Source organism: Netta rufina (genome assembly GCF_964035555.1).
Source record: "Netta rufina genome assembly, chromosome: 4".
NCBI lineage: Eukaryota > Metazoa > Chordata > Aves > Anseriformes > Anatidae > Netta > Netta rufina.
Genome location: NC_140127.1, coordinates 14,418,129 through 14,434,740, shown reverse-complemented (window position 1 = coordinate 14,434,740; position 16,612 = coordinate 14,418,129). Strand labels below are relative to the sequence as shown.

General features: G+C 43.6%; 1 protein-coding gene across 1 annotated transcript in view; it reads left to right on the top strand.

Annotated features, from left to right (window-relative positions):
• Nucleotides 1-16,612, top strand: part of TECRL (trans-2,3-enoyl-CoA reductase like) — a gene marked incomplete at both ends in the record, with an annotated part of 58,241 nt that overhangs the window by 30,350 nt on the left and 11,279 nt on the right. The window contains 3 exons of the mRNA XM_084286113.1: nt 2,807-2,851; nt 4,199-4,302; nt 15,494-15,609. Coding sequence (XP_084142239.1) covers nt 2,807-2,851; nt 4,199-4,302; nt 15,494-15,609 — 265 coding nt within the window. The remainder of the gene's footprint in view (nt 1-2,806; nt 2,852-4,198; nt 4,303-15,493; nt 15,610-16,612) is intronic.

Here is a 16,612-nt window from a genome sequence, read left to right as displayed (position 1 = left end):
GTGGTTGGCTTCTTTGCACTATCAAAAGAAGGCTCTTCTCCTACAGGGTTGACAGAATTGTGTGCTTGCCAGAGCCGGGCTGGACTGGAATGGCTTCCCAAATTTCCAGACAGAAATCCAGAGTTGTCAGAGCTCTTTGGAAAACGCCCGGTCACGGGAAAGAGGCAGGTGGCAAGGGGAGCCAGGGTCCCCTTGGCTAACCATCACGCAGTGATGAGCAGGCAAATTGCTGAGGCCTAGAAACACGTGGGGTTTGCTCCTTGAAAGGAGTCTCTCGTCAGGCTGGGAGAACAGACCAGCCAGAGCCCTGAGAGAGACCTCCCGAGCAAAGTGGAGTCGCACTTCCCTCCAGAAAGCAAGGCTGTTTTTTGCAGGATCCCCGGGCAGCCAAGACTGCGGAACAGCCTTGCTAAACTCCGCGGCCAATAAAGACTAAAAGCGAGAAACCTTTCTGTCCAGACTAAAACTGGCATATGTACAAAAAGAGATGCGTTTGCACTTTGTCCCCCCATTCCATCTGCCTAACATTTCCACCTGGCTTTAGCTAGCGGGCCCCTGCCAACATACAGAGCTGGGAAGAGACATCCCGACAGCTAACCCCAGGTCCCCCCAGCAAAACACACACAGCACCCCACAGATGGCCTGGAAACCAGAGACATGCAGTGGTGTAATGACAAGGTCACTGCAGACGAGCAGCAGCAAAGGCACATTCCCATCTGTCTAAATCTTCAAGTATGCTCAAAAATAATGGCGTGCTGAGGCTGGAGGACTGGAAATGTGGGATGACGTGCTTAAAACGCACGACCTCTGCTTGCCCTTGTGCAGATGATGAGCCATACCTAAAAGCACTTTGCCACAGGATCAGGTAAATTGGCTTTTATTGAAACATACTGTAAGATGAGTTGGGGGGGCTGAGGGAAAGATTCCAATTTAAAGCAGGTACATTGCATTTCAGGCTCCCAAATAACTATTGATATCTGCTGTCCGGGAGCAAATCATATCTTCCTTGACAAGTCAGACAGCTGCTCTTTCTCTATCTTCCTTTTGTTATCTTTAATAGCCATGAATTGTTTTGGTACCTTGAAAAAAAAATGTTTGCGCCTTACTTGATGGATGTGCTTCACCTCCTGCTATTAGCCCTGGTTCAAGGGGTTCATCTAATGCCTGTTCTTGCCTACAAAATTCATGCTTAGCCCAAGTGCTTTTGAAATGGGAATGTCTGGGTCAGTGCCGTGCACTCTGTGTGCAACCCCCCTTCCTGTCCAGCTGGAGGGGTGAACCAGCTCTCCTGACCATCGTGACACGTGGCATCATGGAAGCAACCTCCTGGGCTCATCTGGTGCAGGCTCCTGCTGAGATCAGGACCAACTTCAAAGTTGACTTAAGACGACTCAGGGTCTTCCCCAGTTGTGTTTAGACCATCTCCAAGGAAGCAGATCCCACAGCTTCTCTGGGCAACTGTTCCCATGTTTGGTTACACTTATGATGAAGATTTTGTTCCATTTGTTTAAGGTACATGAATACCGGTATCTTACATACAGCAATACCAACCATGGTAAGGTGGGTCTAAAGAAAACCACAGCTATATTTGACCAGTTTAACTCAGGCTTTGAACTGAAGAGACAAAGCAAAATTCCTTCAGGCTATCTGCTGTCCTAAGGCACATCAAAAGCAACAAAGACAAGCACCATGGAAATGGCTGGGGGATGCCATAGCACAGCTGTCCTTTCCTTTCCTCTGTCACGCTTTGCTGCTCCCAAAGCTCAGTCAACAATGTGGGCTATGTAAGTTTTTCCAAGGATGCTCCAATGCCAAGCGTGCCAGATCAGCCCAAAAACCCTTCGGCAGCAAATCTGAAGCAGGAGGAGGAGGCAGTTAAAACTATGTTATGTCTCTTTACAATGCAAAGGAGGTGTGCTTACCTTGTCCCTTCAGCCAGCACAGCCACTGGGTCACAGCCTCCTGCATACAGGCACTACACAGAGCTGAGTAAGCTAACAATTTGGATGGCCACAATCTTTTCTGCAGTCCTTCCCTGGCACTTACCCACTCGCTCTGGCACTGAGAAGCACAAGTGCAGCTGGAGGTCTGTACCTGTTTGAACAAACTGACTGGTCTCCATCTAAAATCATCAAAGGGCACCTAACAAAGACCTCCAACTGCTATTGTGCATTTACAGGAGCAGCCTTTAAACTAGACCATTTTAAAAGCTGCTTCTAGGAAACATCCATAAGGTGATGAGTACCATGGAAATCATATGTGACCTAGTATTAGCTACCCAGATGCCTCTGCTTTCTGTTCACTATTTGCCTAAAAGATTACAGACTGAGCATCTGTGATTAAGAAGTAGTGCTAGCTGTGTGTCCCTAGTCAGATTTTATATTCCTAAATGGGAAAAAGCAACCCCCTATGGACCAGACTGTACAAAAAGCATCATTCTGGGGGTGAAGGCTACACTAACAAATTTAATATGGTGTTTTGACAAATATATTAATAAATAGGGTCCTATTTATACTTCCCAGTGGTGTATGCACATTGTATTTTCCACGTACTAATGGAGCATTCAGCAATGAGACTGGCCCACCCAACACTGGACCTAGGAAAAGGGCTTTCTGTTTTACCTGTACGTGCTGTGCATCCCTCCTAGCTCTATTGTATTCTCCTTGTATAGCTGAGACCCAAAGAGAGGATTATCATTATTATTTTACCTCACATTTGTATCCGTCAGCTAAAAAGAATACTAGCAAGAAGATAAATTTAGATCATCCACCATGAAATTAACAGCTGTGCTTTGTGATATGAACAGGTCCCCAGTGGTACCCTTCCCGTGTTGGCCTGCAACTGGAACGCAGTAAGTTTTCATGTGGATGTTAAAAAGACCCCTAACGTATTACTAAACCTTTGGCAAGTTATCCTCCTAATAGTATTGCTCTGATGATATGTGTTAGTAGGTGAACTTTTAGTACTTTTTCATTAATTGATATAAATCATGGAGTTATTAGCTTCCTCATCAGTACAGGAGTCTAATGGTTTCCATAACCATTGTGTAAAAATGTTTCAGAATACAGCATGCGCTCAGATAATGAAGACAAAGCACTTCTAAAGCCATTCATGGAGAAATTTGCTCATGTCGGTCCCTCACCGTGATTCCAGTTGCACTCCTTGTTCGCAGCCTCATCAGAAGACACAATTGGCCACAGGAGGCTGCCTCCTTTTTTGGGCCAGCACACCAGTTCTTGCTGGACGTGGCCATGGGAGCTGTAGCTGCCGCTGACCAGGTGGCACTTGTCTGTGGACGTGCAGTAGTGCAGAGCCCTAGAAAGTGAAATCTGAGCAGCTGGTAGAATTTGGCAGCCTCCCTGACCTAAACAGTGAACAAACATACCGATGCAGAGGGAGATGCAAAATGTAAATTAGGAAAGAGAAAGAAGTGTTGCAGCCATGGCAACACCCCATGCCCGTGGCTGTTGGGGTTTCCTAATATCCAGTTCACTGCCTCTCTGAAAAAGAACCATGTCTTCCTATTTTATGTGTTTTCTTGTTCACTCCTGGTTCATTAGGATCGGGAACAGATACTTCAGAGAGCTGTGAAAAGGAACGTAATGCTCAGATACACATGGTCTGCCCAGGTCAGAGAGTTTACAAAGAAATCCTGGACTGGGGGATTTTGCCCAAGAAGTTGCATTCATCATGATGGTGCAACCTATTGTAAAATACCCTGAGAATGCAAATACTCAGGCAAAAACTATCAAAAGGCGTCAGTGACCAAGAGGCTGTATAACATCGACTTTCCCATTAGTCTTGCAAGACAGAATGAAAAGTGATCTGTGAAACTGCGTGATTGCATGGCATGTCGCTAATGATCCAGATGAACAGAGATAGCATCATAACAATTGCTGTGCATTGCTGCCCAGCAGCATGGCAGCCTAATGCTTTTGTTAAAAGAAGAGAAGAATAATTCCCATAGAAATGCTCTAAGCTGCTAACCTGGAGAATAAGGACCAAGTCACCAAAATAAATCACAATATAATTTGTGCCTTTTACACGTAAGGCATAGGCACTAGAGTGCAATGCAAATTGAAGAAAATGGTTTAACTCCTTGACTATTAACAGGGCAGTCTACACGTTATGCAGAAAGGATCCACCGAGAGGATGCGTGCTGTTCATGCCATTTGCTCTTCCCTTTTTGTCCTTACAGATGGGCCCTACCTGAAGGACTCTGTTAACATTCAAAGCCTTGCAGTGTCCTCCATCATTACACTGTATTTTACAGACCTGGGTCAGCAGGTTGGTTGGACTACAGTAAGTATGTTCTTGTAACAGTAAGCATGACATCTGAGTGTGCACTGTGTTTTAGCACCAAACTGCTCCAACTTCCTCAGCCTGCCCTTCCCTATGTCAAATAGTGTAATTAGTATATTAGCAATCAAAACAAAATTAAATTGGTAGTAAACCAAGTTATCAACATGCTAACTCTAACATTCAATTACAGATTAGAAGGTGGACGTAGCAATATTGCCTGAGGAAAAAAAGATCAATTTTTAAAAACATTTTTAACTTATCCAGGGTTCATATGCCCGTGCAGGACCTGTAGCCAAACATATTCATTTGCTGCAAGGCTCCTCAGCTTTGAAATGATATTAACAAACAAATAAAATACGGATTTCTGGTGAACCTGTTACTAAAGCAGGAAAATTACTGCATGGGACTGTCCTACAGCAATGTCCTACAGTGGGTCACTACGGGTTTTATTCACTTCTATTGCTAGAAGTTGCTTAATATAATGGACATGCTATTACACAGCTCCTTTTCAATTAACCAGTACAGTCAAGGTGGGTGTTTCCACCAGAATTGCTTCTGACTTTGGGAAGAAACAGCTTCTGGATCAGCACTATGAAGTCACGTATCCATCTGTCCTGCTTAAGGTCACATTCATTTCTTACTAGCCAGGTCAGCATGTAGCCCCTAGCAGCACAGTCTCTGGGAAGCTTTAACCCCTAAGAGTAAGAAGGTGACCTGTATCTGTCTTACCCAGCCCCAGCACAGGACCCAAACCTCCAGGCTGTAACAAGAAGGTTACTTCAGTGGAGTTAGAGCAGCCCACACTCTGTGACTGTACCCCTTCAGAGATCTGTGTGTTTGACAAGGCTGAGGCTTTGTCCCACTGATTTCCATGCTGCCATAGTAATTAATACTAGTTGAGGTCCTGTGTCCCCTGCACCCATCCCATCTCTGCTCTAGCATTTTAAAATATCCCTGATGGAAAAACAACTGTGGAATTTCCCTGAAAAGCAAAAAGTGTGAGTAGCGTGGCCTCCTGTTTGCTGCAACTAAGTAATCTGCACGAGCCTTATTTATTCTCTCCTTTCCCGGTGGTTTATGTAGCCTAAGACAGTAACATAACTAAAGCTTAATATCCCATTATAAATAGTGCAGTTATGACTAGGCACTGATAGTGCAGGCAGTGGCATTTTTTTTACGATTTGATCTGTGTGTGCAGAAAGTTGTCTCCACGAGTTTCTGAATACTCATCTTACCCCATCCTGTTCCACATGCTAAATCGTCTCTATTCTCAGTGGGAGAAATCTTCCTGGCCACATCGTTTAGTTTAAACAGTGGAGAGATTTTATATTATAGCTAGTCTACAGCAACAGAGGAAAAAATTCATAAAAGACTGTATTTTAACAATAGCAATTAAGAATGTATTTGCACACAGGATGTACAGTTTTACGGCTATTTTTACTGTGCTTAGAGCTCCCATTCAAACCCCCTTGCTGTTCCATCAGATTTATGCACACAGGGAGGGACACTTATGATTTAAAGGGTTGACATTTAAATAAACAAGGCAGAGAATAAAAATATTCTTATCTCATCAGCAAAATGATAGCTGAAGTACAAAGGGCCACATTCAGTTCTGTAAGCTAAAAATAGGCACAGGAGCATATGGAGATGTGCTGTTGCTCCAAGGGATGATGCATTGGGCATGGATCTTGCTGGGGGAAAACTAAGCACAGAGGTCTGTGTGCTGGGGCTTTTCACCTCACTGGGGATCATACTTGAGATGCCTACTTGAGGATGAAGGACACCAAGTCCTTCAGTCTTGGGGATTTAAGCACAGAAGAGGAGCTCGTGTTTTTCAAAAGGTAGAGGCTAGGGGAAAGGGCTACCCACTTTCACCTCCTAGGAGCAGTACCCTCTTGCAGGCATGTTGTAAAAGAAAAGGCGATGCCATGGTCCGTTCCCAAGTGAATACAGTTTGGGTCCCTATGTATAGGAGCATACATCTCTGAGTCAGGAAACATTACTTTCTCTTGTGGGGCATGCATGGTCTCCAATTTACAGTCCTTGTCAGACATCACCTTGATGACTCAAGGGCCTGTCGTCTCCTGTTGCCTACTGTCTTAGGTGTTGCCACTTGGTAGGACGCTTCCTTCTCAGCCTCTGCCTTCTGAAAACACGGTTGCACGGTGGCTGTGCAAATAGGTTTGGTTTGTGCTGTGAAAGGTCAGACATCCCCTGGGCTCAGGTTGCACCCCAGCCCTGATGGGCTACCCAGATGTCAACAAGTTTCAGAGGCTGAGCTGCTCTGAGGAAGAGAGGAAAGACAAAATGGTGCGAAGGATTTACGGTTGTCCTCTGCTGGAGCAACTAAGCTCTGACTCTCTCGAGAATGAAGCCCTTTCCTGGGATAACGTGGGTATAAAACCAGCCTCACTTGGCTCTTTTAGAAGGATTCAGACCCTCAAGGTGCATCTCTAGAAAGCTATTTAGGGAGAAAACAAAAACGTTCTTTGCATCATAGATGTTGTTAGAACTATCCCTTTCATCTGTCTTCTTTTTAGTAAAACAAATATTAGCAGAAATACCTAATTTGCTTCTGCACAAGCCTTATCAATTCCCTTACTCTGGGAACTGATATAGTATCAATGATATACCTGGGTGGCACGCTTGAGGTTTGCTGACTGATCTGCGGAGAGATGAATGAGAGCTGAGTGTACAGATCTCTTCTGTATGCTCCCTGCAAAGCCTGCACCCCCAGAGGTGCTTGAAATTCCCACCACTGTGGTGATGGCTTTTCATTTTAGATCTCTGTCCAATATGGGGCCTAAGCATGTTTGATAGAGACCTCTTTTTATACACTGTGATGCAGCATGTGACTTTTGAAACATGGTTGGCATTTTACTGCTACAAACGCGTACAGCTGCTGTAGTCAAAAGGAAAAAGAAAGCCATTCTTCCTGCCGAAATTCAGACCAGTGTTAAAGCTTTCCCTGTTTGAACAGTGATTGCAGCTTCTGATTTATCAGCTTCTGTTGTCTAGTTGCTATCCAGGCAGGCAACCAGAAGGATCAAAATAGAACTGCGAAAACAACATGGAGCTGTGAAAAATATATTATGCCTCCAAGTCTGTGAATTTTGTAAGAAAGATTAATCCTGAAACACAGTGCTTCAGTAAATATTTTTTGTAACCGAGTTAAAATTAGGGATTGCTTAAATACTTTGACTCTTGGGAGCCTTAAAATACTGAGGCTGGCAGCAAAACTGCTCCATTTGCTTATCCTAGTTTCTTAGGTTGTTTTTTTGCTTTGTGTTTGCACAGCCCTCCCCTTCCTGCCCCCCATTTGCATGCACAGTTACCATTTCAATAGACTTCTGCTACTATAAACCATATAGCTGGCTGAAAAAAAAAAAAAAAGGAACCATATTTAGTAGGATTAAGATTGTATTTTACATATTTTTAATGAGGTGTGCCTGTTTTCTTGGGGGTAAAGGCAGCGTGGTCCTCTACTCTTACTCACATAGTGAAAAAGGTGGTTTTTTTTTCTGCCCTGTGGGCGTAGGTGGGTGATAAATAGGGGAGGAGTAGTTTGCTGTGACCATTGCTGAGAACAAGGAGTTGGTCTTGTGAATGTGGAGTAATCCCGTGAAGTCTGTGGGATGAGGGGATGTGAAGCAATTTATGAGTATCGGTGGGTTTGAAAAAGAGGTTGCCAAACTGCTGTAGACTCCTTTCCTTAGCCTCCTCTACACCAATATCAGCTCTGAGCTTCTAGTGGAGAAGCTTAGGATGCTTTCCCTAACTCAGTAACAGGGGAAGAGAATTTGATAAACGTTTATGTCCTCCTCATGGGATTTAATAAGTAGTACAGATAATTAAAATTTAAGAAAAAAGACAGGATCTGAGGAGTTTGGAGGAGTGGGAGGGCTGTGAGTCCCAGCAAACCAGTGGGTCAGTGTGAAGAAGGCAAATGTAAGAATACTCATATGATTATTGCTTTGGAAGGAATTTGGGATCAAGGTAGGAGAGGGAGCTGAGGATCTGCAGCATGTATAGGTAGAGAAGGTATTTCTCACTGGAAACATGTTAGAGTTTGTGTATTTTGGGGCCAATTCACATGCTGTTGGGGGACAGGACCCTTCCAACTGAGTAATGCTTTCATAGAAGTGTGGGGTGCCTGAAAGACTTGGCAGCAATGCCCAAGAAACAGAACATGTGACTCTGTGTAAATCCTTGAGCAGCTTAAGAATGACTACAGCACAAACTGCCAAGAAATTTCCCCAAACTTTTTTGATTGCTTAAACTCTTGGATCAATAGAGAATTTGATCACAGACGATCTCCAGGAAAAAAAAAAAAAAAAAAAAGTCATTATTTCCTCTACAGCCACTTTTCCAACTATAATTATTGGTAACACAAAGCACCTCTGGTTTACAGCTAACAGTTTGTACTTGGCAGAGATTTCTGCTTGAGCACACAATATTGCACACGGTGAGAGTTGCTCTGCCGGGGTACAGCTGGCCAAGTCTTGAGCTGATCGGAGTCAAACACTGCAAAACACCGTAACCTTTCACAAAGACAAACTACATACATAAGATCGGTCTTATTTTTCATTTAATTAAGTCTAATAGTTTGCAACCTCCAGGGTTATCAGGAGAGAACAGCTTGCATTTGGCTGATTTCTTGCCATAGTTTTATATTATTTATGCCTTTCCTTGGGCCACATACACTTTTGGCTCTTTGTTACTGCCCAGTGGCAGCGTGAAGTGAGCTGATAAGGCAAGAGGAGACCTCTCTTTTGCTGAGGCTGCCCAACTGGCTGATTGGGATTGCTCAGCCTCTGTTTCTAGTAAGGCAAACAGCACTGCAATTTTATCTCCCAGTCTCGGCAACAAATGCCACCAGCTCGTGATGAACCATGCCAGAAGATCCATTCTTCAGGCGCCAAAGGGAGCTAGGGAGCTACTAGAAAAACTAAATCTAAGAGAAATTAATGTTTTAGCTGCTGTTGAGCAGAGCACAGGCTGCATAACCCATGTATTGCTGTTCATAGTAATACCCTGAAGTTTTTACTGCTTAAAGTCCAAAGCGAAGGTAGAAAGAATTCAATACGCATAAACAGAGCAAGCTGGTTTATTTTTTTCAGTTATACGCACTTTGAACCAATTCTGCTACTAAAGGAGCAAAGGGATACTCAGTGTATGGTGCTGATAAGTACAGACCCTGTCCTGGGTGCATGCAGAAAAACAAGGGACATTGACAATTTGTCGATCTTTACACATATTTGTGAGAAGCTGTAGGCCTTCTAAAATGTAGAAGTCTGGCAAAATTATTGTGGATGGGGAAGTTTGGTCCAACCTTACACTGTGGGTAAGGTGAACACAAAGAGGAGAGTGACCCAGAGTTTTGAAAGTGAGGCTCCTTGCCCACCTTGTGGGGTGACCTTGACTGAATGTATCTCCTGTTCCAGCTCTGTGGTAAGAAAATAACAGTATTTCCCTCCTTTACAAAGTACTGTGAGGCTTCGAGATGAAAAGTGCTGTGCAAGAGCTGGTTGGGGTTATTAGTAATAGCCAGGTGTTTAAAAGCACCATTTCATTTAGGTGTCTACATAGCAGATGATGGATACGCATTTTGGGGCAGATTATAGAGCAGATCTCAAAATGCTATTGAAGCCTTGTAAAGACTTGGCAGAAAGTTTGAATTCATAGAGGTCTGTGGTTACACACAGAACGTGAGTGCTTCACTGAGTATATATAGGCACAAATATACATAACGTGCATGTGTACGTGTGTTTAAAAAGAGCATTTGTTACTTTCCATTTTAAGGAGAAACTTGTAAAGCCACATGCTCTCAGGGAAGAATTTTGTGCAGGGTATTAAGCTGTCTTGTGCCCTGCTGGATGTTTCAGACAGACTCAGGAGAAGAGATGGGAGGAAGCCGTGATTTCCTCTGCCTCTTTCCCCAAAGGAAACAAAAGCCTGGCTCAGGAAGAAGCAGCATGTATCGCTGTTCTCTCTCCAGCTCCTGAATCAGCTGCAATTTGCCTGTAAAACCCTCCAACAAATCCATCCTGTCTCTGGTATTTGCAGTAAGTACTGCAATGAAACCTTAAATACTCCTAAATACTGAGTCACTGTAAAATCTGCCCAGACAAGGAGAGTTTCAGGTGCCTCTGTTTGCACCGTTCAGATCCTGTAGAATGGGTCGTCCAGTTCCATGAAAACTGGACGAAAAATCATTGAATATTCAAAAAGCCCTTAATAATTTTACTACCTGATGCAAAACTGCTGCTGCCAAGGATTTCTGCAGACAGGAAAATACAACACTTTTTAAAAGGTGAAGATTTAAAGACGCTGCTAAAATGATGCCATTATCATCCCCAGGTAACTATACGACCTTTAATGAGGTACCAGAGCACATGAAGTAGAAATTAGTCCAGAAATAATAAAGTTCTTTAATGATCATTAGCTCAAGCATACTTTGGGCTGGGATTGTAAAAAGAGTCTAAGAGAGTTTAGATGTGAAGTTTAATGTGATGTGGGGACTTGGGGGGGGATTCAGCTGCCTGTTTCTTGTGGGTTCCTCAGAAATCCCAGCTGTTGTGTGTACACCCTCCTATGGTAATGGCCTGTCTGGTATCAGGAGATCCTCCTCCTAACGTGGCACGTACTGTCTCAGTCTGACCCTGGCTCAGACCTGCATCTAATGCCTTTGTCTCACATTTATCAGAGAAACTCGGCTCCGTCTGTTAGATAATTTATATCCTGCAGCTGTTTTTCCATCAAAGTTACCCAGGACACACACGATTTTTTTTTGTTTTTTATCTCCTGCTGTGCTCAGAGCTTCAGGCAGCGTCCCCAAATCCTTGTCCTGGCTGCAGGTACTGCCCTCACATCACAGCCAACGCTTCCCCTGCTTGAATCCAGACATCCCGTTGGCACTGGGAGAGAAACCATTGCAACCAGCACTGACCAACTGGGAAACTGCCCCTACATGGCATGGAAAGAGCTGCAGGAAGGGATCAGTGTGGACAAGGCTGTACAGCCTTTCCTCAGCTCCACTCTCCAGCTTGTCATAAATGAGATAATGTGAGACTATGCCAAAAGGCAACATGATATGAGCTCGGGTGCGCCGTATGGTATTACAAAAAGGGCATGTTGTAAACATTACAGAGAGGAATTAGCTGATGCCCTCATGTGAAGATTGCTAATCTGTGGGCTGTTCATTTATAAAGGTTCTCCTGGACTTTTTTCAGGCTCTTTCCAGTCCATCCCCTCTATTTATAGCTTCCTTTTGCCCTTTTCTGCCTTTTCCCAAGCTGTACACTCAGTCCTATGAGCTCACATCAGAAATCCTTCCATCGCCCGCAGTGGTCCTGTTGGGATGGTGTCAGGCGCTGCGCCAGCTGTCCCTACCAGCCAGGAAATTCACCTCGCCTTCCCTCTGCGTTACAGGGAGTGAAACACTTCAAACACCTCCTTTCACCTCTGCTGCATTCAGCTCTCCCTAAATAGATCCTTTGCCTCATCAGGTCTGGGATTATAATTCTTGACCTGGCTGTTACTTAATTTAGCTAGGTGTTACTGGCATAATAACCTGAACAAAGGATTTAAAAAAATATATATTTTTTTTTTAAATTGGGAAAATTTTTAAAATTTGGCCTTTGGAAACTCTAGGGAAGCAGGTACCATCCTGCTTATGTAGGATGAGATACTTTGCTGTCTGGAAAGGAGTTATTTCGTATTGCTTTTCCCAGTTCTCTCATCAACTCTAGGAGACAAGGTTGGAGGCTCGTGTTAGCTTTCTTTCACCATATTTCAATTGTTTATTAGTAGATGCTTCCCGTTTAGGTATTACTGAATCGGGTTCCCAAGGTCCTGAAAACTAAGGTGATTACAAAAGCTTGGGTTCAGCACCCTGTATGGAGCTCATGCCTGGGAGAGTCTTGATTCAAGAGCAGCACTTTACCTGTGCCACTGAGTAAGAGGTAACCAAAGTATGTAAAGCAAGACACTTGAAAAGAGAGAAGGAAGATAAGAGAAATGGACACTGTGCATGGTATGAAATATGACATACAGAGTGTGCAGATGTGGGGAAAAAAAAAAGGCAGTCTCCTATTCTATTTCTTCAGGGGGTTAATGATGAATTAAATTCTGTTGAGCTATGTAATAGAGATGTAATGCTCGACCAGGAAAAGATCTTTGTGTTTATTATGGACTACCATATCTGGCTGCACCAAATATATCAAAATAATCTAGGCAGGCCCATGAGATGATAAAGAAAAAGTAATTTTCTTCTGAATATTGGCTGTTTTGGCAATTTCTGTAGAGCATACACGCTGTATGTTTTAAATCATCTTTTTTTTTTGTCTTTTTTTTTTTTTTTTCCCCCCAGAAACCACAAGTTACAATGTTATCTTTTTTTTTTTTTTTTTTTTTTTTAATGTTTAAAATTTAATATTTTTTTCAGGATTTGTCAGCAAAAACTAGTATCTTAGCAATTTTTCAGGGTTTTGAGAATCTCTGAGAATAATAACTTGACTGATCCTTAACATACAACTAACAACCTGCAAGCCCAGTTATGAAAATACTAGGTAGGCTTAGCTGCATCTATTTATTGAAAATCAATAGAAAAATAACAGTGTTTGTCTTTGATTGCCTTTAGTTCGAACTGATTGCAATTTTGTGTTAATTGAAGACCACTTTCCCTTCCGCCTGCTTGAACCTGGGGGCTCTGTAGCAGAGTTTCTCTGGAACTCACTTCTCACTTCTGGTGAATTTACAACCAATAGGGCAGAGAAGGAGAGCAGAAATTGGATCACGGGAGATGGAGCAGAGGGAAACAGACCGAAACTCACCCAAAGTGTCAAAAAGAAAATACTCCACAGCAGTAAAACTGAAACTCATCTTCTAAAATTGAACACTACCAATCGTAGCTACAAGCCAGCAATGTGAAGCAGTCATGACAAAGGCAAATACAGTCCTGCCTACTAGACAATACCTACTTTGATTGCAAATCTCAGAGTGCATGCCTCTGCACGGGTGATTAGCGCTTTGTGTGAGATGTGACGGGCACACAGACGAGGCAGGACGCTGTCCCTGGCCTGCACAGCACCTCGAGCATGCTGATGCTGCTCAGCTCCAAAACACTCCAGCCTGGGAGCTGCTGTCGGTGCTGTCAGCGTGGCAGCTGCTTCTCTGGGTTGCTTGAGGGGAGGCCCTACATCCCCCTTCCTGTATCAAAATCACCTTATCCGGCCACCTGGATTCAGCTGCCTGTAGCCTTGGCTGGATTTATTTATTTATTTTTAATAAATGCTGAAGCTCTCCTCTTCCTTTCAGCACCTGAAATCAGACAGGGGGTGAGGAGGGGACGCTTGGGGCAATGACAAGTAACCACAACCTGGTGCTAAGTCCTGCCAGTCTTTTCCTGGCAGCTTTGTTGCGTGCTCATGCTAAGCAGATGATGAAAGCTGGCAGCTACGGGCATATTTCGTGGTGCATCCCATGGCTGAGGGAAAAAGCTACACTGAAGCAAGCAGTTCACTGACCTGTCCAGAGCATATTATCTATACATCTCTTTCCTGTACTATCATTGCCTATATTTAGTGCACTAGGTTCTAATGGCAGAGGCAGTTTCTTAGTGTTTGCAGAATGCCTAGCACAATAAGCTCACAAACTGCTAGGAATAGACCAGTACAACTGTTACTGACACAAAAATCTGATAATTCTGTGGCTGTGGTGTGTTCTACAGCAATGTGGGTTCTCAGACACTCCTTGCTCTCACGTTTCCATGCACACAGACACGTTACTGCTCTTGGGCTCATGCAGAGTCTAAATTCCATTTTTTCCACAAATGTCGTGGTGTCACATGGAAAAAAGAATGTGACATTTCTCCTCTAAACAACACGCAAGTTTTTTACTTTTGGACACAGTCTTGCTATTAAAAGCTGCTGTTTCCAAAGCTTCCTCCTGCAGTAGGGGAAAAGAAACGGTACTAGGGGTCCCAAAGCAAGGAAAACTACGTGTAGAGTATTTGTGCCCGAAAAACTTTCTGTTTCAAAGCTCTTCTGAAGAGAGGTAAGAGGAACAGATGAGGGTCAGAGTGCGGGCCAAATACTGTTTTTGGGAAAGGTAGTCTAAATTCAGTGTTGCTTCCTTAAGCCATGGGTACTTACCTATTATAATTAATTCTACAGCAGTGCACCTTAAAGCCAAACAGCCTGTTAGTTAAAAATCTTAAGCAATACTATGCACTTGAGTTGTGATTTACCAGCTACTGGCCCTCATAAACATGTAGGACTGTACTTTTTGTACTGCTATTTCATTACAGCAGAGACGGATGATCAAATCCAGACCTCACGTCATCCTAACCATGCTTTACTTCCTCTAGCTGTTTCTAGCTTAATGATGTGCCATGACAAAAGGCGATAGGACTGTAGCAAACCAGAGCCAAAACATAAACCTGAAAGTGGCTTGTGGCAATGTATGTCCCCCTTCCCTCCCCTGCTTCTTCTCTCCTCTCAGCTTTGGAGGCTACCAGAGGTTACAGAGGAGAGATGAAATCGTTGCTTTCTGTTCTACAGACTGACTTTACTTGTCCAGTTTGCCCACTATGGGATGCTTCTAGGGATGCCTGCATAGGGCAATCCCTTTTCAACAGCAAACAGAGGCTCAGAACACCATTTTCCAGGCAGGCTGGCCCTGCTCTTCTACCCACTGCCAAATTTCAAGCCATGATCCCTCCCTTCCAGATGACTCTGCTAGCAACCAGGATTCAAAGCTATGTTTCCTTCTGTCGTGCTTGGTTGGCTTTGGACCAGTGCATTGCATAATTGCAAAAAACACTGGTGCAATGCAAGCTGCCTTCAGCTTTTGGGCATTCGTTTTAAATGGTATTTAGATTCAAAATAGGGATCTTATGGCACAGTCAGAAGTATAAAGAGGAGATAACTGTGATTTTGACCATCTTTCACAAAACCTTCACGATTGGGTTAATGTTCTGCACAGAAACCTTTCTCATTTGCTAGATGGATTTTACTCTACTGCTAAAGAGACAGCAGAAAAACACCTATATGTCATTTAAATCCTCAAAATGAAGCTGAAATGACACTTGAAGGATGAATGGGTGTTGTGGATGGGGTTATTCTTTTTCTCATGCCTTTATTGGCACAATTTCCCACTCTGATTCGGCTATTTTCTTTTTCATTTCTAGTTTTTTCTAACAGAGTACACCGGGCCTCTTCTAATATATCTGCTCTTTTACATTCGCCTCTCAACTATTTATGATCAAGTGGAAAGTACGAAGAACTTCCGCCACCCAGTGGTTCAGTAAGTGACACTTGTGTGAGCTGTGTCCTCGAGGACAGGGAGCCAGAGGGGTGGTGGCTGGTTTTCCAGGGCAGGGTCCTGGAAACTGGTCCCCAGAGTCAGTGTTCAGAATTTCAGATGGTTCTCATCGATAGCAAATTGGAGTTTTAGCAGAACTCCTAAGCCTGGCTGAAAATACAATTCATCACTGCACCTGCTCACAATGCAATATTTACCCCAAATTGTTTACACTCCAGCCACGCAGCCTTAACAGAAGGTAAAATAATGAACGTGGGGTAGTAACCCAAAGTCAGGCTTGACAGAGAGGAGAGGACAAGACTTCAGGTGTCCCACTCTCTTCAGGTGTCTCTTCACAGTGCCTTCCCTCTCACACAATGGGGAGCCCTCCTGCCAGCTTTCACCTAGGTGCTCACCTTAGTTTTGAAGCTAAGCTCTTCAAAGAGTAATTATTCTCCAAGGCCATGTGCCACATATTTGAATTTTGAGAGTTTTAAGAAATTAAATTTAAACAACAAGCAAAAGTAAGAGCTTAGCTACTTCTATGGAAAAGTGAAAAGCACATGTTGTATCTAGCTCTACAGAAAGAAAAAAAAAAAAAAGAGGAGCTCACACAGACGCACAAACCTGACAATTTTGTTTCTCTCCATCACTGTAAGAGTACCCCTAACAAGAAAAACAAAACACCTCAGCTATGATACAATAGTTGCAGACCACAAAGAAATGCAGCCTGGTTAGTCTGCTAGAACTGAAGAGCGTACCAAAAAGAAACGAAGAGATGACAGCTGACCAAGACAACTTTTTAGGACCTCTGACAGTCCTTGCCATGCCCGAGCCTTTTGCAAGACTCTTGAAGAAACAAAGCCGATCTGATTATGTGAGTGATCAAGAACTGCTGCAGATGAGAAAGTAGCAAGCAGCAAAACACCATAAGTGCCTCAGAGGCTCCTGGCTTTGCTGCCACCTGCCATGACCCTTCCACAGGATGGTGGTTTGTGCACCAGGC